The following is a 27,985-nucleotide window of genomic DNA, read 5'->3' on the forward strand; positions in this document are numbered from 1 at the left end:
CGCTTCGACTGCTGAGAAAAGGCTAACAGTAGTACGGATTTCCAACCCTGTTACTGTGATGATGATATTCATAAATCTTGTCATAAAAATGTTAACATTGATCTGTAAGATGAGCTAATCAAGCCTTTAAGAGTTTATTACCTATTTTTGATGAATATGTAGCAGAAAACCAGAGGAAGTGAAGGCTTATTTATCAAAAAAATTTGAAGCCAAATTGTACTCCGATTCTGAAATGACCGATATAACGTGACACACGGAATATGAATATTCAACTTTATTAATTAACCTTCCATATAGACAGTACTTCCATAGGTAAGATGATCCTGAGAATTACATTTTTCATATTGGGGAAAAAAAGGAACCTATTCCCTGTTTCCAACAGGAGTCATTTGGGACACTTGCAAATAATACTGATAGTCCCGGGAGCCTTAGGCTAGATTAACACTCAAGTGACACATATTTTTTTTAATTTAAAATTTTGACGTCCTGAAAGTTTCTGTTGTTGTTTTTTGCATTAGAGATGCTCAGAATCCCTCAGTCCTTGCAAAAACACATTCCTCCTTCTCTTCCTTAAATGTCAGTCTTTATCCTCGTACAGTGTTTATTGAGGGATACTTAAAATAGAATAAGACAACGGAATTCAGGGAGCCACTGTAGCGAGGTTCTAGTCAATAGGTCGGATCATCAAGCGCACGGATTTGAGCGAGTAGAATCCCCCTCCGTATTCAGCCCAGAAGATCCCATCCTGAAACTTGCTGCGGTAAACTCCACCGCTGTACCAGACGCCATTCAGGTTGGTCTGGCCGCACGCATTATACCACCAGCCACCCTTGTGGAAGTGGGCGCAGTTTCCTTGAGGAGGAACACAGTAGTGGCAATTAGTGCCTTCGTTTGAAAAGAGAGAGCTTCCCCTTTCTGCCACAGTTAATTACCTGAAAACGCGTCCTTGTCCCGGTCCAGCGTGGTGAACTGTTTCCCGTTGTGGCTAGTGAAGGAGTCACCAGCATTGCCCTGGTAGGCCCCCAGCCTTAGACGGTAGCCTTCGCTCTCCGACTCCAGGCGGAAGCTGCCGTACTCGGCGTACACCTTCTTGCCATTCCAGTCCTCCAGCTCCACCATCAGTTTATAGTCACCCTGCTTGCCCAGGTTGTATATATTCTCTAGACCGAGCCAGTGTTCGCCGTCAATGTTACCGAAGCCTCTCTGCGAAGGCATATGACCTTTGTAAGGCAGTGTTCAATGTTGTACATTAAAAAAAAAAAAAGATTTTCAGAAATTGGTGAGGGACCAGATAATACCCCTACTCTGCACCAGTTTGTAACATTCTATCTTTTTTTGTGTGTGTTTTGGGGTCAACTTGCAACCTCAGTTTCTGCAAACAAAATAGCTTTGGGAGTCGAGACAGAAAGCTACATAGAACAATAATGACATTTATTATTATTATTATATTTGTTTTAAACAATAATGACGTTTCTTTTATTATTATTATTATATTTGTTTAACAAGCAAGGCAGGGAAAAATTCCAAATCAGAATTTAACCCTATTTAACCCTTTTCAACATATTTTAATTACAGAGGTGTGAGTAGTCAAAACTTTTACTCAAGTAAGAGACGCGTTACTTCAAAAAAATATTACTCAAGTAAAAAAAATAAAATTACTCATCCAAAAAATGTACTCAAGTACAAGTAAAAAAGTATTTGGTGTAAACAATACTCAAGTAATGAGTAACAATGTGAGTAACTGCTTACGTTGTTTATTTTTTAAACAATTCATTCATTCATTCATTCATTCATTTTCCATGCCGCTTTTCCTCACGAGGGTCGCGGAGGTGCTGGAGCCTATCCCAGCTAACTACGGGCAGTAGGCAGGGGACACCCTGAACTGGTTGCCAGCCAATCGCAGTTTTTTAACAGTGTTTTTTTTTTAATTGATATGAACTGTTATTATTATGCTTTGAACAAATATGAGGCTATACCCTACTACATTACCACATTAAGCCAAAGAAATACAAAAAAAAAAATCATTGAATTCTGGCGAGAGAAAAAAAATACAGAAATGAAGCATCATTTGTTCAACGAGCATGAGTGCTCACTAGTGGGAAAACATATTTCCTCTTATGAAACTAAAAGGATCATATCTCCGTGGTCAATCGGTGCCCCAAAAAAATGAGAAATCCGTGGTCAATCGGTGCCCCAAAAAAATGAGAAAGAGGTTAAAATCAGCGCTTTCGAGTCATGATGACGGCAGCTCTACAAATGCTTAAATTTTTTACTGTGCTTTAAAGATGCCGCCTGATTGAACAGGCCAGCGTGATCATAGAACGGCAAGCTTGAGTCCAAGTGGTAAAATGGAGTCAAGTGATTATTGTTGCAACGTCTCATTGGTGAAACTGGTAGCGCCACTGTTGACATATCTGGCAAAAATAAATGAATAAAATCTAATATATAGAATAAAGAGGAAGCCCAAAGTAGCGGAGTAAGAGTAGCATTTCTTCTTCACAAATCTACTCATGCAAAAGTAAAAAGTATGGCTTCATAAAACTACTCTTAGAAGTATATTTTCCTCAAAAAGTTACTCAACTAAATATAACCAAGTAAATGTAACACATTACTACCCACCTCTGTTTAATTATGAACCCTTTTGTCCAGCTCTATTGGTTACCAGTTGATAATTCGACGTTTTATCGCTTAACCCAGCAAGTGAGCCCATTTTATTTTGCAGTCACGGTGGGCCAATCAACTCCTAAGAATCACAAACAAGTCATGCAGAGTGCAACTAATTCGATCGTCTCAAAGAGTTCAAAAAGATCGAGTCCTCCAATCAAGTAAACAGAAAGAAGCGTCATACTCTTGCAGATTATAATTATTAAAGCTAAAGCTCATCAGTCGGGATTTCATTATAGGCGCTAAGATGCCTTTTTGCTGTGCTGCCAAACAGAGAGTTTGTTTTCTTAATGTACTGTTTTTTTATGACTCTGCTGAAAGCTCCCAGGGCAGACATTTTCTGAAGGGGGTTATGTATCACAATGAAGTTGTGAAGCAAATAAGCTGACACATGGGGACGGATAAAAACATGCCGCATTTCTGTCTCAGCCTGCTGGCTCTTTACTAATTCTGTATATTTGCGTTACGGTCCCTGGCCACAACTGCAGTTTTTTTGAAAATCTGCAGCTAAATTGTTTACAGTCACGGAACATGCGTTAGCTTGATGGCCTCGAAACGAACCCTCCATACATCCAGCTGATTTCTATAGCACTTTTCCTCATTAGGGTCTGAGCAAGAGCCTACCACTTTGTCCTCGTCTTTCCCTGCATCATTTTTGTCACAGTAACTTCAACTTGAGGCGTTTACTTTCTTACTTTAATCCCACCATTGGAGCATACCTTGTAGTTTTCCCAGTTGCGAAAGAAGTTGACCGAGCCATCTCGCCTCCTCTGCAACACGGTCCAGCCGCCGTTGTCGAGGCCGTGTTCGCACCATACTTGGATCAGACGCTCGCTTCCGTCAGTCTTCAGCAGGTATATCCCACTAGTGGTGTGACCAGCTTTCCTCACCTGGAAGCAGTCCTTGAATGGACCTGAAGTTAAACAATGTATATTAATGAAATCCAGGTTACATATTTCCATCCCCCAAACTCCTCCCAAAATAATAAAACATTTTAGGATCCAAACTTCTGCAAAAATGCAAGCCAATTTAAAGATAAAATGCATAATAATTCAGTGACATCAAAATAAGTAATAAAAAGAATGTATTTTTAGAGCGAAATCTAAAATGAATCCAAAACAAATATTAATATAAAATAATATAAATAAATAATTGAAATAAATTTCCCAACATTACAAAAACATACACTTGAATACATTTTCCTGATACTTTAGTGCCAAAGATCTTAAAAGTATTCTACCTCTAGCAAAAAAAGAGACAAAGTAATTGGTGGGGGAAAAAAGTATATCCGTGTCTAGAGGGGTTGCAAAACAAAACAAGTGCTTTCAGCTGCAACCCTCCAAACATCCTGTCGTCTAAAGCCATCCAAACACATTTTTGATTGTTATGTGAATGAATGTTCACAAGTGAGCGGCTAGTGCCAAAGCAAAAGCAGCTGAATCATCTATTCGCATTTCCTTCATTTGCCCTTTTGTGAGTGTTATGTGTGGGGCCTAGAGGCCTCTAGAAGATGATTTTCTCAGCTGAGTTCTGGATCACCCCAGGACCCATTGTAAGGTCTCAGTATTTCTGCCATAATCTCCTTTCTAATTTTCTACTGATGGATCTCCTGCCCATTCGCCAGTAGCTCTTCATTTATGTCAATGTCACATCACTTTGTACAAACACAGGCTCTGCGATGTTGAGACTTCAAACTAAATCCACCCGCAAAGCCACAGCGGTTTCAAAAAGGGTCTCAAGTAGTCCAAACTGTGGTCGACTAATGTGTATTTATAGTAGTCGTGAGCGTGCACGGACCAGATTCTATTAGTGGTTGATGTTGCGTTTGGTCGGGTGAAATATGACCTTTTCTCTGGCATCCTAACTGTCACTGCAGTATGGTGAGAATGGTTGTTTCAACCACTGTGCACTGTAAAGACAATGAAATGAAAGACTTGTTTTAGTTATAATGCCAGTTGTTGTAAGTGATCTTTACCTAACCTTGTTTGATGGAAAGCGATGATGACAATATTGATGTTTGTTTAACCACCTATACTCAAGTAAAACAAGGAATCTCTCTGTTTTATATTAACGTAATGGACTGTAGCATATTCCCTTTTGCATACAAATTCCAGTTATGTCTGCGCTGTTGGGATAAAACTTCTTCATAACCCGAGAACACCCTTAATGTTGCGTTTGGATGCTCAGGTTTTTATGCAACCCCTTTCTTGTGTTTTGTCATAAAAGATATGCTCATGTCTACTGGATGTTCAAACCTCTATAAGGATTTGTAGGGCTAGATGATTTATTTCCTTCTTGTTGTTGGACCAAAATCTGGCGTAATTGGGTACATATGCTCAGCGGCCCAGTAGAGAACTGGATGATTTCACTGTCTCACTCACATGCCAAGGATACATCAGAAATGTTCCTGTCTGCACGCTAAAAGAATATTTGAGATGGTAGTTTGTAAAAATGTATGAAAACGAACATGGGAGACGCATGATTGAACTGTCATTGATCAATTGCAAGCTAAATTGACATCTAACTGCTTTTTATTTACTTCAAGTCTCTTCTTTAGCAGTTAAAATGCATGCTCTATAGGGTTTGTGTCTTGCCGGTTTAAAAACATTCCTTGCTGGATGCACGCCTTTGTTTTGGCTTTGGATGTCAGGACACAGGAAATAGAGGACCGCCACTCCTCGTATGTAACAGGTACTCACCGTCAGAAGTGAGTGTTCCCTGCGGCGGCGGAGGTTCATTTCCAAAGGGGCTTGGAGTGGGCGAGTTCGTACGTGATCCTCGCGAAAAAGCCTGGTTGTTGTGGTCCCGCTGTATTTCATTGGTGAAGCGGTTGTTGACAGGGATATTCTGCGGCACCACCTGAACCAGCGGAGGTACCGCAGGCAGATCGCTGCGCCCCACGGGCCTCAGGCAGTGCTCCTCCAAGGCTGAGATGAGAACGGACTGGTTGTTGACCACCCCAGCCATGCTGGCAAAGCGGGCCTCCAACTCCCTGTACCTGGAGTTCAGACGCATCATCTCAGAGGTCACGTTGAGGACGCGGTTCTCCAGCTGGGCCAGCTCCAGGGAGTTGTCTCGCTTCCTGATGATCTCATGCAGCAGCTGCATGTAGAGCTGGGTCACTCTGGAGTTCATGTTCCTACTCTCTTTCCTCAGCAGCTTCATCTCATTCACTAGGTTGCCGTCCACATCCACCACCAGCTGTAGCGTGTCGATCTCGCGCCGCTGTTTGTTCAGTACTTCTCGCACGTCTGCAAGGTCCATGCGGGTCACTCTGTCTTTGTCTGGCTCGGGGCCCGTGGAGCTGGCACAGATTGGACCTGATAAAACATGACGTGCGAATAGTGAGAAGTGAGAAACAGCTACAGCTCTGTTCAGCATTCACCTCCCGGGGTACCAGTAGTCAACAAACAGTCTAGAACAATGGAGAAATGTCATGAATCTCAACCACTGTAGTTTAAATGTTTGAAGTGTTGGTTGACAAGTGAGGTCAATTTTGGGGGAAACTGTGTTTTCACCACATGTTCTGATAGATAAATTTTGCTGAACAAAATCTTTTGGGGTGTAACTGGCAGCACAACCCCATACATAGTAAGTTTTTGTCATCGTATTCAGTTCTTGTCAGTGCAGTTCACTTACTTACTGCCACCCAGAAGTTGCCTGGTGCCTTATGTTTCCAGATATCAAACTATACAGAATAATTTTGGTTTCCTAGAAGACATCGTCCCTCTTATCAGAACTACGTCGCGCACGGTCTTCAAACTTACTGGGGCAGTGCGTGTTGGTCAGCGATTGCTCAACGGATGGCCCGATAATTAATTTTGTTGTGATATTGATACGACACAAATCGTTGTTCCCATCTCCACCACGAGGTGTTGCCATTGTCTCTTTGATTTGATTCATTTCAAAGGGGTCAAAGGATTTAAAGCATTTCAAGGATTTTTATGGGTCTTGGGTCAAGTAATTATATTCCTATAAAGAGTGTTATAGTGTTATGCATGTGGCATGTAAAAATGCTTAAACGCAGAGTCAACATCATCTCACTGCAAATGTAGTGCATGAGCGGGAGCTACGACAACATGAGAGGGACTGGTTAGGCTGTGTGTTGCCCGTAGGAAGTGTACATTGTGTGTATATTTTTTAGAGCTGAAACGAATACTCGAGCAACTCGAGTAACTCGAGTTTAAAAACTGATTTGAATAATTTTATTCACCTCGAGGAATCGTTTAATTTTGCCAGCTCTAAGCATCATGTTTTGCCCAGACTACTTTTAATTAGAGCTGAAACGAATACTCGAGTAACTCGGGTTTAAAAACTGATCCGAGCAATTTTATTCGCCTCGAGGAATCGTTTAATTTTGCCAGCTCTAAGCATCACGTTTTGCCCGGGCTACTTTTATGCGGGACAACGCACTGATGTCACGTGCGTAGAGGAAGAAGCAATAAATTTAAAAAAAAAAAAAAAAACCTTACTGCAGCCAACAGCCGCTACAAACTACGTCGACGTTGCTAAAAACTAGCCCGCATGATGCTACCGTGGTAGCATTAGGTAGCGTCTGATGCGTCTCGTAGATATCACATGTATGTTGAACTAGATGCGAAATGAAAGAGACAGCGGCGTTAATAAACAGCCGCCATCTTAAAGCACTCGCTCATGTAAAGTTAGCCCTGCGGTGAGCTAGGCTTCTATACATTATGACCACTGTCGATGCATTGCTAACGTGTCTTACATACAGGCTTTATTGAATCTGTGAAAACATAGCGCTGTGGAGTGATGAGGGTGTAAAACAAAAACTTAATAATGCTAACTGTCAATTTTAGGTCAGTCGTCATTGCTGGATAAAACGCCAAGTACCACTGGACCGTAATGTGCTCCAATACAGCAGGTATCATACTGTAACGTTGACAAAGAGTCACCCGCTTCGTTAGATTGCAGTTATTTCTTTTTTGGGAACTTGTGGAACAACCAACACAAGACTGCTGTCTGCCAAAGCCGACACACACGCAATCGCCAGAACCACAACAGGAAGGCACGTTGCTCGCTCTCCCGCACCTCCCTCAACCCCGCACGTCACGCGGTGCATTCAGGAACGCATAAAAATATCACCGCCATATTATAACTTGATAAGTTACAATACATCTATTTTGAACACTGTAAAAACTCAAAATCCTATCAGGACTTACAGTTTAGACTAACTTAAAACTTAACTAGAACTTAAAAATAGCTTGACACAAATGGAAATTTAATTGAAACACGTGGGAAAAACACCTAACTTTTAAGTGATGTGTGTTATCAAGCATAATGGCATTTTTAGGTAAGAGTAATATTTTTTATAAGATCTAAAAGTTTTTTGAGTGAAAGCAGTGAATGTCTCTCTTTTTTTTTTTTTTTAATTTATTTATTTATTTTTTTTTTTTAAATTCTAGTCACATCTGAGATGCAATTGTTGGCTGTTTTCAACAATGTACATTGAAAATAAAGACATTGATTGACTGAAAATGGTTCAGTATTAGATGTTTTCTCATGTATACTTTACCTAAAAAAAAATATTTGTTTTATCCGATTACTCGATTAATCGATATAATTTTTAGTCGATTACTCGATTGCTAAAATATTCGATAGCGGCAGCCCTACTTTTAATGCGGGACAATGCGCTGATGTCACGTGCGTAGAGGAAGAAGCAATAAAAATTTATAAATAACCTTTCTGCAGCCGACAGTCGCTACAAACTACGGCAACGTTGCTGTAACTAGCCCGCATGTTGCTACGGTGATAACAAGTAGCATCTGATACGTCTCATAGATATCATGACAGAGTCAGCGGTGTTAGTAAACAGCCGTCATCTTAAAGCAGTACACTTCTCAGCGCTAATAAATAAGATTAACGTTACTGTCACTCGCTCACGTAACGTTAGCCCTGCGGAGGGCTAGGTTTCTATTAATTAAGACCGCTGTCGATGCGTGGCTAACTTGTCTTACATACAGGCTTTATTTAACCCTATATTGCCAAATGTATCACATTTGATACACCTAAAATTTCATGATTTTGAGACTAATTCAGAATTTTGACATTTCTTTTTGGAAAAAAAAATATGGATGCAAGTCAACACATGCATCTGCAGGTTCCATTTAAAAAACAAACATGATTTAGCAAGGGTTTTATATATATATCTATATATATCTGAGTGCTTATTACACATATTCATTTGGACTTTTCTTTTTACAAATTTGAAAAAAAGGTTTCATTACGACCTTATTTTTCAAATTTTGGGATTCTTTGATGATTGCTTCTAATTGCTGGCATTAAAGGGTTCTGTGAATACATAGCGCTGTAGAGTGATGAAGGTGTAAAATGAAAATATGATACAGCTAACTGTCAATTCTAGCTCAGTAGTCATTGCTGGATAAAACACCAAGTAGCAGTGGTCCCTAATGTGCTCCAATACAGCAGGTATCATACTGTAACGTTGACAAAGAGTCACCCGCTTCGTTAGGTTGCAATTATTTCTTTTTTGGCAACTTGTGGAATGACAACAACAACAGGAAGGCACGTCTCTTGCTCTCCCGCACCTCCCTCACCCTCGCACATCACCCGGTGCATTCAGGAACGCATGCAAATATCCCCGCCATATTATAACCTGATATGTTACAATACATTTGTTTTGAACACTGCAAAAAATCCTATCAGGACTTACAGTTTAGACTAATTTAAAACTTAACTAGAACTTAAAAATGGCTTGACACAAATGGAAATTCAATTGAAACACGTGGGAAAAACACCTAACTTTTAAGTAACGTGTGTTATCAAGTGTAATTACATTTAATATATATATATATATATATATATATATATATATATATATTATAAGATCTAAAAGTTTTCGGAGTGAAAGCTGTGAATTGGTCTTTTTTTTTTTTTTTTTAATTCTACTCACATCTGAGAGGTAATTGTTGGCTGTTTTCAACAATGTACATCGAAAATAAAGACATTGATTGACTGAAAATGGTTCAATATTAGATGAAATGTCTTGTTTTCTCATGTATATGTATAATTGCCGTTTACCTAAAAAATGTTTTATCCGATTACTCGATTAATCGGTAGGATTTCAGTCGATTACTCGATTACTAAAATATTTAATAGCTGCAGCCCTAATATTTTTTACAATTTCATGGGGTGGAACTTAAAATGTTCTGTGGCTGTGTAAGATGGGTACTCACGTATTGCAGTGCCTTTAATTATGGTAATAAATAGCTGGAATTTCATTAATGTGAACTGATGATATTTGGATAAGATGCAATGTTAGAAGGCAACCAGCACAGATGAAATTGGTTAGCTCCCCCTATAATGAAACGACCTGTAAAAACTACCAAAGTTTCACACCTGTAATTTTCTGCTCAGGCACCAGGAAGGTGTAGGAACACTTTTTGACATCGGGATCTACGGGAGCTCTTTTACTTCTGTGAAGAGATGTCTCTTTAGTCCGCCGGGTTTCACCAGAACTCTGACAGGAACTTCCCTCCCACAGGGAGAGGTAGAGTAGGGCGCACAGGCTCCACATCAGCCCCCCCATTGCTGCTTTGATGGACAGCTACTTGTGCCAACCCTCCTCCTCCAAGCCCCCCCAGGCTCGCCTGCAAGAAAATAAGATCTTGAAAGTCAAATGTTTCTCAAACCGTAATTTGGTGGTTTACAAAAACAATTAACAATAAAATGCATCTGCTTTACCTAAATATAATGACTGGAAACCTATAAAACATCACAAACCAATTTCTCCTCACTACCTACCTTTGCTTTAACCCAAGCGCTCTATCAATTACGAATTAAATATGACGCATTACTATGTAAAATGAACTTGGGCAATGATAGCTCTCATAAATAGCTTGTGACAAAAATGCAGCAGCCGCAGTGTAGAGTGCACACCAAAGTCGATTACGACCGGGCTGTTGGCTTTTACAGAGACCTTATTTGACGCATTTCAGTGAGTGGTTGTTTAAAGAAGTGTGTCAGCGTTTAAGTTTTGTTAGCATGGAATAACCTGAAAGAACACACATGGATGTCCTGCCAACAGGAGGTCTGTTTTGCATCTGTTACTTCCACCACTTTCAGGCACTCTGTATATCTGAGGGCCTGTAGGTTAAGAGCCAATGTGTGGCAGCTGATGACTGAGCTTTGTCTTTGCTACCTATTCACCTACTTGGCTTTCCTTGGAAAGGTACATATTTTATGTTTAAAAAATAAATCATGCTAGAACACAAAAAAAAAATGCATACTGAAGTGATGACGATCTTGTCTGACTCATTAAGTGACTAACTCTTTGCGAAATCTGGACCCCTTTAGTTGAACAGAAAGCTGATATAATGTTCTCACAATATCACACAAATCTGAGGTTTTTATAGCCATTTGTTGTTGGGTTTTTACAATCTACGTACATATACGTTGCATAAATAGATAATTGTGAAATCATTCACTGCCATTCACAAAGATAGACGTCCAATTTATTTAAACTAGGAAAACTGTGAATGTTCATCTTTCACTTTCCTTTTACACGAGATGTCCAATCCATTTAGACTTGGAGGGGGCGCCCCCTTGCGCAGTCAGTGGCAGCCAATGAGTTGAGCAGAAGATCTTTTTACACATTCAGAACAACGCACAAGTTGAATTTCTATTGTTTATCCCTAATTATTGGTATTAAATAAATTCTTTTGGGACCAGCTACGTGATTATGAAGGAATGCAAAACTAATAGGGAAAGCAAGAATGCTGGCGCAATCTTTAATTTCTGGGCCTTGGGCAATCATCGGCGCTTCATGTCGCCAAAGGTCTCAGTTTAAAACAAACAACCTTGCATTTGGTATCCATTTTAATAAGTTGGGAGTGTATAATGTTAATATTTGAAACAAGTAGTGGAATATCACTTCACGATTGTTGATAGGTTTGCCAGAGGCGTTTAGGATTGGGGAAAAAATGCCTCCTCATTGCCATGTTAATCTTAAAATGTCAAACATATTAGTCAGTCATTGGGTTTTGCTATGACATGTAAACTTGAGTCCCAAAACCCTAAAAGTGTTCAAGCCGTGCATTCCTTAGTGCTAACTCAATTGCCCAGCGTGTTTCCTTTTCTATACATTTGTTTGGTTTCATTGTTCTTTTAAATCTAATCTCACCACCACTGTCTCTAATTAACTACTTGTTTATGTAAAGACAACCGCAGACTGCTGTAAAATCAGCACACAGATATTAAATTTCCTTTACAATTTTGGCCATCTACTGTTGAATTGTTGAGTCAACATTTTATTAGTTAAACGTTTAAAATTGAGGAAGCTGCTGTAACGCAATCTGACTGCTCGAACAAGACTGGATGCAGACAATTGCTGAATTCTGAACATCTACGATGATTATGTACAATCATCTTAATTGACCCATGCGGTACAAATCCAGCTAAACCATGAGTCAACGAACCATAGAGCATTTAACAAAGGCACCAAGTAGTCTTTACCCACATGTAGTGTTAATCCTATTTCTGTTTTTCATCAAACAACTGGCACAACAACGATGACGCCACACCATTTAGCTCCCTGGCCTTCGTCTTTCCTTCTTCTAATCTGGCGGCACCGCTCCTGACAGACAGTCTTGACTCATCGCAAAGACGATGAAACCTGGTCCCTTCTGTGTCTACCCGTATGACGCTATTGTGGTTTTTGAGGGATTCTAACAACTTCTCCGCCCCCATCCCTTGGATCCATGTTAAGAAAGGACAGGATTACGACTATGGGTCGCATGTGTGAGTATTCGGATGAGTTACTAATCTTTCCAGAGGGCTAGTTGACAGCGCTGAGACGAATGCTGGGAATGACTTAAGCGGCAGCAGTGCAGTAAACCGACATAAGATCTGCCGGGAATAGCCAAAAAAACGCTAGTAACTGATGCCTCTCACAAAATGTTGTAAAATTTTTTATTAATACATTTACTGCCAATCTCCCCCCCCCCCCCCTCCCAATATTGACATCGACTGTTCAATCAAGACTCACAGAATATTGTTTTGTGAGAAACGTCTGCATTTCTTTCTCCCAAAACACCTTTTTATGATCAGAAAGTGGTAAAAATTACTGTATTTAAGTTGATCGGTCAGTTTGGCTGGGCCATCCAGTAGAGAATTGACTTACAGTGGGGCAAATAAGTATTTAGTCAACCACTAATTGTGCAAATTCTCCCACTTGAAAATATTGGAGAGGCCTGTAATTGTCAACATGGTTAAACCTCAACCATGAGAGACAGAATGTGGGAAAAAAAAAAACAGAAAATTACATTGTTTGATTTTTTTAAAAGAATTTATTTGCAAATCATGGTGGAAAATAAGTATTTGGTCAATACCAAAAGTTCATCTCAATACTTTGTTTATCTACCCTTTGTTGGCAATAACGGAGGCCAAACGTTTTCTGTAACTCTTCACAAGCTTTTCACACACTGTTGCTGGTATTTTGGCCCATTCCTCCATGCAGATATCCTCTAGAGCAGTGATGTTTTGGGGCTGTCGTTGGGCAACATGGACTTTCAACTCCCTCCGCAGATTTTCTATGGGGTTCAGACCTGGAGACTGGCTAGGCCACTCCAGGACCTTGAAATGCTTCTTACGAAGCCACTCCTTTGTTGTCCTGGCTGTGTGTTTGGGATTATTGTCATGCTGAAAGACCCAGCCACGTCTCATCTTCAATGCCCTTGCTGATGGACGGAGATTTCCACTCAAAATCTCTCGATACATGGCCCCATGCATTCGTTCTATTACACAGATTGGTCGTCCTTGTCCCTTTACAGCCCCAAAGCATGATGTTTCCACCTCCATGCTTCACTGTGGGTATGGTGCAATTCAGTATTCTTTTTCCTCCAAACAAGAGAACCTGTGTTTCTACCAAAAAGTTCTATTTTGGTTTCATCTGACCATAACACATTCTCCCAGTCCTCTTCTGGATCATCCAAATGCTCTCTAGCGAACCACAGACGGGCCTGGACGTGTACTTTCTTCAGCAGGGTGACACGTCTGGCAGTGCAGGATTTGAGTCCCTGGCGGCGCATTGTGTTACTGATAGTAGCCTTTGTTACTCTGGTCCCAGCTCTCTGTAGGTCATTCACTAGGTCCCTCCGTGTGGTTCTGGGATTTTTGCTTCCCGTTCTTGTTATCATTTTGACGCCACAGGATGAGGAGGGAGTTGAAAGTCCGTGTTGCCCAACGACAGCTCCAAAACATCACTGCTCTAGAGGAGATCTGCATAGAGGAATGGGCCAAAATACCAGCAACAGTGTGTGAAAAACTTGTGAAGAGTTACAGAAAATGTTTGGCCTCCGTTATTGCCAACAAAGGGTACATAACAAATTATTGAGATGAACTTTTGGTATAGACCAAATACTTATTTTCCACCATGATTTGCAAATAAATACTTTAAAAATCAAACAATGTGATTTTCTGTTTTTTCCCCCCACATTCTCTCTCTCATGGTTGAAGTTTACCCATGTTGACAATTACAGGCCTAATATTTTCAAGTGGGAGAACTTGCACAAATAGTGGTTGACTAAATACTTATTTGCCCCACTGTATACTGTGGTTTGACTTTGTTTTTGCACACTGACAGTTGTGAGAAGATGGTTCTACTGTAGGTGTATGCGTTTCTTCTAGTTGGGTGAGTAATGAAGAAGATATAGACTCATTTGGATTTCGTGAGATCAGGAGTTTTAGTCAACAAGCCATTTTTCGGAATAACTATGGCTTATTTTGCCTGTTGTCGTCCTTTTTTTCTGGGGGGGGGGGTTACTAAACATGTAATGTTTGTTCGTGATCCCTGATAAAATATAATTCCATACAGAATGCTATTTATATTCCGGTGCTTCTTATGTTTTTTCTTCTTCTTCTTTGTGCATTTTTTGGCTGTTCTGAGTCATACTCAGGTGTGACTTACAATCTGAAAAATACGTTAGCATTTTCTTGGAAAAAAGCAGAATAGTGACTTTGGTGCTGTGTTTTTTTTTTTATTGGGTGAGATTCAAACTGTAAACAATAAAAACAAGACAGGGCTTTTGATTTTAAAAAATCTTTACAACTATACAATCATGAAACATACCACGTGTGACGCTGACTCGGTGTATGGCACAAAGTTAATGTTAATGGTGTTTGTTTTTCACACAGTAAAGATGGTCATTTTCTCTTATACTGTACTTGTGACACACTTTTTAGGCTGCCCAGAAGGAGGGCTCAAAAGGTCACTCGCTTTGTTGTTGTTCTTGTCAGAAACGACAAAAGCTAAGTTGGCTACTCCTGTGTTATTCGTGGACATATCAGGATCAAATTTGGTAGGCAGATTCTAGGAATGTATACGCACTGATCCTCAGTTGAACCATAGCCTCTCATCCATGATAAGACTATTCCCCTTTTACCTTAGTCGAGTTAGCACTCACTTCTCAGTCCATTTCCTTGCTTGTAATCACACATTCTGCTGTCTTCCCACTCTTCCCCTTTGCGGTTTCTGCTAAATCACTTAGACTGAATGCAATTTGGCATACAAAGAGGAACTTGATTCAGATTTTTCGAGCAGTAGAATCGATTCCATCACTCGCCTTGTTCGTCACTCTCAATGTGCATGTTCAATAACATAGCTGTGAAAGCATCAAAAATCAGCATGTCACAAAGGAGCCGCTGCTGGCCTCCAACCCCGCCCGCCTTACAGTGTACTTTGGCAACAGGGCTTGTGCCATAAGTCTTTCTAAGTGCACAGCCGGGTCCTCAACCTTCTAACAGTTATTAACAGGCTTCTCCTCCCAGCTTGCCATTTCTGCACGGTGGTTTCATTCAACTACTTTGCTGTTTTTGGCATATTCATGAAAGAAACTAATGTTTTTTTGTGTGTCACCTACTTGCTTTGTACTTCAGATCACACGGTTTTTGGTCATTTGGAATTTTAGTCATTTTCGCTTTAACACAGTGGTGGGCAAACTCAAGCTTTTTGATTTTTAACCCTACAAAAGGGAACTTATTGGCTGGCATTGACGGCGCTAGACGTCTAATCCATTTTGACTGAGTGGCAAGCAAGCATTAGTTAGCTATCAATGGAATTGAAAATTAGCATTCACAACCAGTCCCCCAATTGTAAATGAATTGGACATTTATTGTTGTCAATTGCTGGTTAAGAAATAAATACTATGGAATTTTAATATTATAATAAAAAAAAACATTTTATTGATTTATAATTTATTGATTAGTAATATATTTAATTGAGACCTGGTGTCAATGTATGTGAACGTCACATTTTGTTTCATCTTGACCACACCTGTGTACCAAGTGTTACTATTGTGGCATACGCGACGAAAAATGTGATGTCCACATAGTGTCAGTGGACACCAGAACCTTATGAGGGGGGTGAAGGCTTTTTTTTTTTTTTTTTTTTTAAATGTCCAAAAATAGTCGGATGCCTCTAAAGGTTTAAACTGATAGAGGGTTGGGTCATTTTTTGTTTAAAAAAAAAATTCCCAAACAATTATTCAAGCAAGATGTACAGTACACAGGATTTCTGAAAGTCTTAAAAAGTCTGAAAATCAACTAATCTTGAAGGTGTCTTAAAAAGGCTTTGAATTTCATCTATTAAGCCTTACCGTCCTTAAATTTTAAATTGAATTGTATTGCAAGAAATTTTATTCAGTTATTTAGTGCTGCAACGATTCATCGATTAACTCGAGTAATCGATTAGAAAAAAAGTATTCAAATGAAATTTTGCTGCCTCGAGTATTCGTTTAATTAAAGTAGCGTTGTAATGGTTTGTTTTGAAAGTGTTTGCCTTTAGTTTTATTGATATGGGTGGATACACTGCCCTCTAGTCTGCCTCATTTCAAATAGCTGTATCCAGCTCCTCCCTGTTAAGACCATCATAAGCTAAGTTTTTGTTTGAGCCAATGTTGTTTTTAATGCATTTGTAATTTAGTTTCAAGGTACATTTTGGCATTTTTTGTGGGAATATGTGTTTGAACTATTTGTTAAGAGCATTGTAAAAAAAAAAAGTTGGACTTTTATAGCATTTAAACTAACGTACTTTTGCTATGTAAGTTAGCCAATTGTTCTTTTGTTGTACATATATCCTTATTTATTTATATATTTTTTTCATACCATTTGAGTCTCAGGTCAGGTATTTTAATTTTTTATGTTCCTTATCAGATTACACGATTATTTGAACTAACTAGTTCATCGATTAATCGACTACTAAAATAATCAATAGCTGCAGGGTTATTGAAGCCCCTTTCAGACTCATATCCCGGTAATTTCCCGTGAAAGGTGACCCTGGATTTCATCGTATCATGGCTTTCCGACATTGGGAGATATCCTAGGAAAACCACAGGTTGGACACACTCACAGACTTGTCCCGTGTTACCGACTTGGCACTCTCTGTGCAGGGATTCCGGCTGGCGCAATTTTATAACCCGGACATTACGTCATTTTTGGTCGGCATAAACCAGCAAAAAAAAAAAAAAACAAACACAAATTTCCTCGGCTTTACCACCCAGTAGCAATTTCATTTCATTATGTTTCACTTTTATGTTTAATTTGGCTCTTTCCAGCTTGCCATGTTGATAATTGCGATGCTTGTTTGCCGCTTTCTGTCTTCCTGCAAAGAAAGAGGAAATGACGATCGCCCCATCATGATATTTACGTCATCAGCCTTCGTGCTGTGACCCAAGAATTTAACGCCTGCTTTCACACATACTGCTTCCCGGGAAAGTCACGGACATTATACTAAGACGCGACTCGTGGTGTCAGTCGACCAGGGAAATTGCTTTCACACATAAGGGCCACATGTTTAAATCCGGGGATTTTAACGGTGCCTGGTGTGTGTGAAAGGGGCTTGATTTTTTTTTTTTTTTTTTTTTTTTTTTGTGAGTGTGTGAAGTTGGCTGTATAAGTGCTCTTAAATTTAACCTGTTGAATCCTGTGTACACAATTGTTCAAAAGTTCAATGAAACTGTAATATAAATGTACAAATATACATATTTTAGGGAGCCACATAAAACACCAACTATAATTTACTGGACTTTTGGTTATATAAATTGTCAATGAACTGAAAATGAAATGAAACATTGCCCACCCATGGTTTAACACGAAGCAATGATTACCCAGTGTTGGTAATTACTTTTTAAATATGCCATATAGCTGTTGTGTCACACCTTAAAGTCCAGGATGTTTTTTGAAGGAGAAAATACATAAAGAAGACCACTTTGCGGAAGTAACAAGAGGTAACCCATTTAATCAATTTGACAGAGTGAAAAATGGCCTTGGGAGAGATGTGTGTGCTACAGCGAGCCAAGTAGTTCCTGATATTTATGGTCCTTTTAAAGGTTTTTCACCCTACTTGTTCCCACTGAATGTGGCTCTTTGTCTCAGACAGCATGAACAGGAGGTGAGGTCTTTTCCTTCCCATCCCCTTCTCTTAATAATTAGAGACTTTGGTAGTAGCTTGTTGGACTCCCTGATGCTTTAAGTTGTTTTCCTGCACATACAGTATATACGTATGTTGGTACAATATGTAAACGTTTCCATGTGTTGCTGGTTGCAGAGGAGAATGTTTTTGGTTTATAAGGGAGAGAAATAATAGTTTGTGCATGTCTGAGGGGTTTAAAAAAAGATTGAGATATTAGCTCATTAAGCAAAACTGCATATGTTACAAGAAGATGGAAAAACTTTTTAGATGACATCATAATCAATGTTTAATGAGTTATGAAGAGGCCAGATTCTTTGCTGATCCCCCGGTTTACACACACACATACACAAAAACCCCAACACAAAGTCAGACATAAGTCAGGATTCGTGCGAAAACTGGTGCGCTGTGTAAATTTATATCCAATTCCAATTTAGCCTATGACTATGGATAATGACTGACTTATATATCACCTTCTGTGTTGTTTAGGTAAAACTTGTTTGTGCAAGCCAGCATTGTAGACAAAATTTCAATTTTAACCAGTTAAAATGACAGGCAGCCAAATCACATAAGGGCTCTTTGTCTCCATTTGTAAAGAAATAATAATAATAATAAACTTTCACTAGGAGGTTTTCCAATTCCATGCATTTTGCAGGGGGAGTCACATGGGAGATGTAAATCACCACTGTGTCACTTGAACCATGACGGAGTGTCAAACTTGTATTCATTGTGGGGCACATCATAGTTAGGGGTTCCTTCCCACAGAGGGCCTAATCCTATTATTACATATACGCAATCACAGCTGCAGTTTGTTTTCCATTAAATATTCGTGCTAGGCAATATGACGTGATACAGCACAAAAATTCCTACGACAGTATTGTCTCTATCGTAATGTTCAATACTATATTACACACATACTTTTAAAAAAAAATCTATTATGCGGGATGGCTGCTAGATGTCCCTATACCACCAAATCAGGGGTGTGATAAATCACCACACAACACAAACACATGTAGTAGTGCATAAATGAAACTTATTAGCTGCCGTTGATGGTGATTGATGTCAAATCCATTTGAACTCTGAGGGCTGTTCGTGAATGATCATTTTTCAGTGCTATTGACGGTGATAGACGTCCAATCCGTTTGAACTGGGAGGTAGCACATCATAATAATTAAAATATACCTAATCATGGCACATCGTTATTTTGCCTTGAAATGTCCCATATTGTGAAGGATGATTTTTCTTTCCATATTGCCCATCACTATTATTTACCGTAATTTTCGGACTATAAGCCGCTACTTTTTTCCTTCATTTTGATACCTGTGGCTTATAGTCCAGTGCGGCTTATTTGTTGATTTTTTTTTTTTAGGTAACACTTTATTTGACAACGGTGTCATAAGACTGTCATAAGATCATCAAAATTATGAAATGACACTATCATGGACATTACTGAATGCTTATGTCATGAAGTGTCATTTGGCAAATTATGTCACTAACTCAATTTTTGTCCATCTTGGATCTTTTGCATCCATTCAAAAGTGAGATCATTTGCCGGATAACACTTAATGACATCTGTTATAAGTATTCATGAATGCTGAGGACAGAGACATGTCATAATTATGATTGTGTAATTACAGTCTTATGGCACCACTGTCAAATAAAGTGTCAGTAAATACCATAACTAGCAATTGATGAATCAATTGGAACAATAACTGAAGAAATATTTAGCAAAGAACATGATTTTTGATTATTTACATCTGTAGCACTGCAATGCATGCTAAGAGGCATGTTGGATGACAACAGTCAATAGCAGGTGGCAGCAGAGGTAGACTGTCTCCCCCAAGGGAGCAGTGATGGCCAAATGAAGCTTCTTGAAGCAATAAAGCTTTGCAGTAACTGGTTCAAAGTTTAATGATGGTTCATTTGGTCTTATGACAGTCGGTCGTATGATGCCGCTGTCAAATAAGGTTGTACCGGTTAATATCTTTTGGTGTAAATATCCCATGATACAGTGAGGACAGCTGCGGCTTATAGTCCAGCGCGGCTTATCTATGAACAAATGCCATTTTTGTGCCAAATTTGGTGGGCTGTGGCTTATAGTCAGGTGCGCCTTATAGTGCGAAAATTAGGGTATATTAGAAAAATATGGGATACATTTTCTTTAAAAATGGGGGTGGGTGGGGGGGGCGCTAATCAACATAGCCAAGAAACATGAAACAGATGTACTTTATTTGCCACCAAAATTTATTTAACAGGCCACATCTGGCCCCCGAGCCTTGAATTTGACTCCAGTGATTCATTACATATTTATGGATGCAATAGTTCATTTCTGAAGTCCTAATGCATTTTCCGACCATCAGATTATATACTTTCAAGACCTTATTGTCTTGGGTGATTTACAAACGCTGTAACCTGGGGAAAAATGTATGTATTTTTATTGCCCCTGTACAGTATTTCTCAGTTTAAACCCCCCCCCCCCCCCCCCACCCGCCCCCTGGATTTTTTATTTTTCCACTTGTCAAAAAGGTCCCTGAAATCTGCAACAAATGAGCAATTTTAGAGACCCAAAAAGTCTCCAGCTGTCATCCAAGTATTTGATTACGACATCATGTCACCAGCCACTGTTTGTGCTACATACAAATGAACTCCCTCCCACAGCTTACTGACACAGATGTTTCAACACTAACTGCCAAATAATGTGGAAGAAGGGGAGAAAAAGTGATGATAAGCTGACAAAACCCAAGATGTGAGTTGAGCACAGCATGCACGCTGACCTTTCCAAGCACAAAAATGCAGCGATGTAAAATGAAAAATACCTTCTAAGAGATTAGCCTTCGCCACCAGCGTGCGATGGAAAATGCTTTTGTGTTGCTGTATGAGCGGTGGTGTTTTACGTCTTGCTGTTAAACGCCACATGTGTGATGTATTTAAAAAATGGTGCTACGAAGGATTTTCTTCGCTGAACGGGACGTGAGCCAGCGGTCTTGTCGGAGCCTTCCCTCGGGATTAGAAAGTGAAAGATGGGGGTGGGGGGTAAAATGGAGATGTTTGCTCAGATTAAGTGGCTCACTTTGTAGAAGATGTCTTGTGGCCTGGCTACTGAGTTGTAGCACACCTTAGTAGCCCAACAATGTGGACCGGCAGCTCCTTCACCCCAAATCTGTTTTAATTTTTCTAGTAGGTAAACCTCAAACATGTTGGCTGATGGTCAGGTCAGAGGTCGATACACTGGATTAGGGTATAGCTCCACCCTTCCTCGAACTAACCCCCCTCTCACCCCGCCAACACCCATCTGCTGCTTCAATCAATTGCTCTTTGTGAGGACCCACCTCTGCTCCCACCCACTCTTCCATTTTTTTTGAATAAATGCACAAACATAGGATTTGTCTTGTGTAGATACTTTTATTTAGTTAGCATTTACCGTTGACTTTTGTGATTCAGAGTTGGCTGATGTAAGCAGTAGTGGAAAGTAACAAAGCACAAAGAGTCGGTTACTGTACGGAAATCATTCTCTACCATTGACAGCTGGTGTTGAAACTTGTATCTCTCAAGACCAGTCGGTTTGGAGGCCACATTTTGTGAGTCTTTGGCTGTGTTAGCACTGCAGGTTAATTCAGATTTCTTTGCCCATATGCAAGACTTAAGCCCCTTTTAGACTTATATCCGGCTAAATTCCGGCGTAATGTAAGGCGGGATTTACCCATGTCATTGCTTTCAGACATGGAGAGATGTACTGGCAATTATCCGGGTTGGACACTTTCAGATTTGTGCTGTGTTGGCGACTCGACACTCTCTGTGCGGGAAGGGCGGCGTGTGGAATTTTAGAACCACGACATTATGTCATTTTTGGACGGCATCGGCAACAAAATATACCACACATTTCCAAAGATCGATGATTGACTGTCTCTTCCTCAGCGCTAAGATCCAGTTACAATTTAATTTTGTTATGTTTCCAGTTTAATTTTGCTATCCCTCTAGTTTGCCATGTTGATGATTGCCATGTTTGTTTTTCATCTTACTGCGGAGAAAGAGGGAATGGCGATCGGCTTGCCACGATATACAGTATACGTCATCAGCCTTCGCGCTGTGACCCGGGATTTAAAGGGAACCTCTGACTGAAAGACTTGTAGGCTCTAATACGACACAATTGTTCTCTTTTACTAAAATTTGTTATTAGAACATATAAAATATTGCCATTGATTTAGAAATCTATAATATTTAGTACGTTTTGACCTACGGGGGGTGCCATGTTTTAAGCGCGCAATGGACGCTCGGGGTGATGACGTAGATTGTCACTGCCACTTGACGAATACTACCGAGTTACTTTAATTCCTTCTACGCGGCAAGAAGTCCAACACATGTGCTCATCGGTTAAAAGCGGCGAGTACTTACTATGTGTTTTTATTGAGTCTTTTAATCCCTTTTAATTGCCTCAAAATACCTTTTGCATGCGTTTCCCTCTCATACTTTTTTAGCATTATGTTTTCTTGTGGTAGCTTTAAAGCAGATTGATGATTTGTTGACCACATTAGTCAGATAGCACATTTAAGCCACCATTACTTGACATTACTATGTTTAAGTATTTTCTTAAGGCATCTTTAGTATGTTCTTTCTGTATGCATCTAAACATAACAAGCTGAAAGCACATGGTAGTACTTTGGGTGTCAAATTCGCCTCTTGTAAGACGTTTCGCTGGTGCAGCACATTTTGGCAGAACACCGTTTTGCTTTTCTCAACAAGTCATTCCGGTTCATTTTGCTTTTGCTGCTCGTTTTGTGAAATATTGACAGTGCTGTCATACTCATTAATGCTCCTCTCGGGCTCAAATTGTAAGGGTTGAACAGATGAGATGTTTATATCGTTAGAGTCATGCTGTGGAAGCCCGGCAGCTTTACTATGGCTACTTTCATACTACAGGTCTAAATGCACGAATCCGATTTTTTCGTGTTTTTCCGACTCGAGTGAGGCATTAACTTGACGGTCTGAACGTGACAAGTCGCATAGAACTGGACCATTTCAAATCCGATCTGGGTCACTTTCGTATGTGGTTCAAATCCGATCTGGGCCACATTTTTCCAGACTGTCGCGGCGGTCTGTACTGTCCACTCTCCCAAATCAGATTTCATGCAGCAATTACGTCATCAAATAGCGAGAGAGACGCTACCGTAGCGATGTAGCTGTGCGTTATTAGCACCTAGCTTGCAGTGAACACTGCTTTTGGGGAAGGGCTGGGCTTGACAACAATCATAAAAAATTAAAAAAATGGGTTGAGGATAAGCCTGAGAATGCTCAGTTTTCTCTCTGTTCCAAGTGAGCAATATTTCAACATTGCCTACACGGCCGAGAGTCGGGGCAAACTGCCCGTATGTGTATGTGACATGCACGGACAGTGCGTGCATGCTATCGATCGATATAAACTTCGAATATAAGCCTAAACGGGGATTATTTATGTCTGTTATTTGTGTCCTCCTTTTGAAAAGCAAAATATGATATCCCTGGAATGACGGATGACATGTGTCATTTGTTTTGATGCTTCTGCGTATGCGGGTCTTCTTGCTCAGCGCGTGTCGGACTGCGAATTAGTGCGCATGCGTAATATTTGAACGGTCTCAATGGACAAAGGCAGTCTGAACGGGCACGTCAAAAAAACAGATATGACAAAAAAATCGGATTCGTGCATTAAGACCTGTAGTATGAACGTAGCCTATGTGATGTCACCACCCTGCGACTTCAACAACAATGGCGACCTACTAGTTAAACTAATTTTACAAATTGCAAAAAACGAAAACATCAAGAGAGGTTTTCAATATCAAATTATTTTAACTAATAATAACTTTATCTTTTAAGAACAAGTCTTTTCATCACTTTAACAAGCTGCTTTCATACATGCCGCATTCCGGTTAAGTCCCGGACATTATACTAGGACGCCACCCTTCAGAAGTTCCTGTCGCTGACTGAACATGAGCATTTTTTTCTTTTTGTAGTTTTACTCTCAACGTATCCTTAGAACAGAGTGTGAGTATCTTTGCTGGCTCCTGATTCTCAATCATCCTAGTCTTGGCAAAAGTTGAATGGTGGCAAATGGAGCCCAATTGCCACCATTCAGCTTTCATGGCAGTTCATATAAGGCACTCTCTCACTTGCTGTCCGTCACACTCTGTCAGGATAAGGACCCTGCAATTTCCCATCACCCTCCTCCATCACTGCAGGACACACACAACCTCCTGTGTGGTTGCCTTAAACACACACAGACATTGTATTAAAACCTGATCAATTCTGGAAACTCCTACTGTTGGAGCCTCTTGCGGCGGGTTCCCCCTTTTTGACGTAATATAGTGCTTGTCCCTTGAAAGTTGTGCCTCGAGCCGTCCGGGGATCCAGGTTAGAGTGGAGAAACGGAAGAGAATTAAAACCCCTTAATTTTAAGGATTCACTTCTGGTATTGTTTCTTTTCACCGCATATTCATCCTGGAGTGAGTGTAAATGCTAGTGTTGTGTTGAAGGTTTCCATGAATAACCTCACATTCTTTGTCCTCCTACTAATCCTGCGATGACCTGTCCTGTCAACTGTGTCCATGCTTCTCATTACAACCAAGCAGCTATAAAAAATACTGCATTTACACTGCAAATCCATGTGCTCATTTTCTGTTTACATCTTATTATTTTAGTGCAAGGTTGTTGGTTTTTGAGTGTACATTTTAAGTAAAATCTCTCAAATACATTTTTAATGACCTTGGCTGTGTCCCATGTCTTTTGCGACTTAAAACAATTATTTTGATATGCGACTAATCACAGATTATTTTTTGTATTACTGTCCAGTGATCCCTCGCTACTTCACCCTTCAAACTTCCCACCCTCAGTCTATTGTACATTTTTTTCAATAAAAATATTTTTAAAAATACAGTATTTTATGTAAAAATTGATATATATGTGCATGTGTACATGTACAAATCAGTTTTCTTATGTATCTCATACAGTAATTACATTTTCAGTGCTTAAAAACCATTTATAAAACTATACATATACATATAAAAAACATATGTATAAAAAGGCAAAACATTATATATATATATATATATATATATATATATATCTTTGCAATGCTGTTAAATCTGAATAAATACATTGAACACGCCAAAAAAAGAGAAAAAAAATTCTTTTTAATTTACAATTAACCGCGAAAACTTTGTATTGTATAATTTGTATTACACAAATCATAGAATATTCACGTTTTATTTCCTTTTAGAATTAAAATAATATAGAAAAAAATCAGAGAAAAGAATATTTACATGTGCCGTATTTTTTTATTTATTTAAACAAATGTAAACATATAAACCTGAAAATATAAAGACAATAATCATAAAGAGTAGTTACTACTAAGTAGCTAAAAGGTTTGGAAAATTGTGAGGTCAACAATGTCTAAAGGATTTATCGGCTACAAAAATAGTCATCGATTGAGCTCAGCAATCTGGTCAAAAAAGACAAGGATTTTTTTTTTCATGTCCAATCTTGATTCTTTTCGGATTTTTTTTAAACTTGTCTTTTATGTTGTTTTTTTAACTGCTAGTTTTTATACAGTGGCGTCTACTAGCAGTAAGCTAGCAGTCGTTCAAAAAAATATAATATATTTATGCAGCCCTTTAGAAAAAACTGAAATTTTTTAAAAAGTGCTTTACAACAACGAACAATATACAGTGATCCCTCGTTTTTTGCGGTTAATGGGGACCAGAACCCACCGCGATAAGTGAAAAACTGCAAAGTAGCAACTGTTTAGCAAGTTAAACATGTTGACCCTTGCGGCGCTTTGAAGTCTCTGCTTACAAGAGTCTCTGGCAAGATCAAACCTTAACAGTCTGTTAATTATCGTTACCTTTAATAAACAACTGCAATGCACTGCCTGACCAAGAAAAGCGGCAGGAGCGTGAGTGAGAGACTACATAATCGGATCGGGACAGCTCTATAAAATACTGCATTTATTCATTCATAATCTGTGATGGAATAAGTGCACGAAGTTTGAAGCGTAAAGTAGCGAGGAATCACTGTAGTCTGAGATCTATCAACGTTGGACTATTTTTATGGGACTGTTTAAATCCGCTAAACAAGTCCGTTTACATCTACATATCCATATGGTAGGTTAAATATGGCACGGCTTATCACCGAGATTGATCTAAAATATTTTCTGATCAATCAATTTGTCGATTCATTTAATGACAATCATTTTTGCCACAAAATTACGGGAGAACGACGGGTGAAAGTGATTAAACTTGTCACCCGTCCCATCATTGCTGTCACACCGGTGGTAAAACTGCAACGTGGGCTTCATCCCCTCTGCCTGTGCCATTAGTACTCATCATACATCTTCTTGAGCGCTTGTCCTTATTAAGGGTGATGTAGAGCCGCTCCCAGATGGCTTTGACCGCAAGACTGTATATACCCTGGACGAGTTGCCAGCAAATCATCGGGCATCATCAAACAAGCGCATGTTTTTGAGTTTTCCACAAAAAACCCACACAACCCCGAGGAGAACGACACATGCCTGCCTCACATTTGAAAATTCTGGTTCTGGGTTTGTCAACCAATCATCAGATAGTTCTGTGTTTTTGTTCAATCTTTCAATATAACCGATCATTGTTGCTGGCTATTTGACATGGATTTTTGGACCTTTTTCAATGGAAAGGCAATAAAATGCAGCTACGTTGACCAAGACTGAACTGCAAGTAGTATAATTCAGTCACTAAGCCCATTGGAGCTGTCTGTTGGACATCTGCATTAGCAAGTTTTCAATACGTGGCCTCTGGTCGGACTTTGAGGTCACCAACCTGAGTGAGTATCAGTTTCCCGCCAACTGGTACTGACAGCCTGTCATACGCTTCCCAAGTGTCATGAAAACTACTCCTGAGCTTGCGGTAACTCTGTCTCAGGTGAAGGCAGGAATGTCCTGGATGTTTATCAAGCTACTGCTCCCCCTTTTTTAACATCTGCATCTTCCCTTACGCTCTCAATTTCCAGACTTATCAGAGCTATGGATGAACATTATTTCTCTTGACTCTTGGTACGCCAGGTCTACCTACCTCATGATCCGAAGATTTCTAAAAGCCTGTCCTTTCTCTGTCCTGGTAGTTCACAGCAATTCCATACATTGTGTTGAATATTTTTCACAAGTAGTCCAATGTCGTCATTTTAAATAGCGAGAGATCACAGTATTTTGCGCTAATGTTTAAATTCAACCTGGAGAGGAGCCAAGCCTCAGGTGATGCTGTGCCTTTAAGGGGAAAAAAAAACATCTTCCTATCTACCCCATTTGATCGGGTCAACCTTCCTCAAGTGTTTTGGCAGGAATGTTGCTTCCTTCCTTTTGTGCTTTTTCTCTCCCTTGCTGCTAGGCAGCCACATATTAAAATGTCACTTGATGATTCTCAAGTGAATCCCGGCCTGAATTGACACAGATGTCATGGTGGGGATCACGTGTGTTCTTGTGCCTGACACCGATCTAGAGAAGATTAGTCTTGCTAAATAGTTCTGTCTGGAGCTTCCAGGCACAAAAACTGCAGACTGCCTCCACGTGCATGCACAATTAGAGCAAGGAGAATACACTCGTACCTTTTTCTGAGCGGTGAAGTGCGTGTCCTGGAGTTAGGGTTTGGTGTGTGCGCCGTGTTGTGATTTCGCCCAGCAGCAGCGTCCAGGATTCATCTCTATCGTCTTCTTCTCCTTTAGCTCTGCTACAAAATCAACCTATCCTAACTACGGAGGCCTACTACTTCCCAAAGATGTTTGCCAGGCCAAGGTTCAAAAGCCGGCCTCTTGCGCAGAATGAACTCTTGACGACGGATGCCTCCGCTTTTTCCACAAAGGATAGGGGTGACTTAAAGAGGG

General features: G+C 39.8%; 2 protein-coding genes across 3 annotated transcripts in view; one reads left to right on the plus strand and one right to left on the minus strand.

Annotated features, from left to right (window-relative positions):
* ralgps2 (Ral GEF with PH domain and SH3 binding motif 2) overlaps positions 1-27,985 on the plus strand; it is a 125,894-nt gene that overhangs the window by 55,273 nt on the left and 42,636 nt on the right. The window lies entirely within an intron of this gene.
* On the minus strand, positions 5-27,984 carry angptl1a (angiopoietin-like 1a). The gene is made up of 6 exons (XM_057840158.1): positions 27,710-27,984; positions 10,045-10,295; positions 5,364-5,984; positions 3,384-3,577; positions 933-1,203; positions 5-852 (listed from the first exon to the last, which is right to left on the minus strand). Exons 2-6 carry the CDS (start codon positions 10,232-10,234, stop codon positions 665-667), a joined length of 1,464 nt encoding a protein of 487 aa, XP_057696141.1. The 5' UTR covers positions 10,235-10,295; positions 27,710-27,984; the 3' UTR covers positions 5-664.

This window comes from Corythoichthys intestinalis, chromosome 7 (genome assembly GCF_030265065.1).
Source record: "Corythoichthys intestinalis isolate RoL2023-P3 chromosome 7, ASM3026506v1, whole genome shotgun sequence".
In the NCBI taxonomy this organism is placed as follows: Eukaryota; Metazoa; Chordata; class Actinopteri; order Syngnathiformes; family Syngnathidae; genus Corythoichthys; species Corythoichthys intestinalis.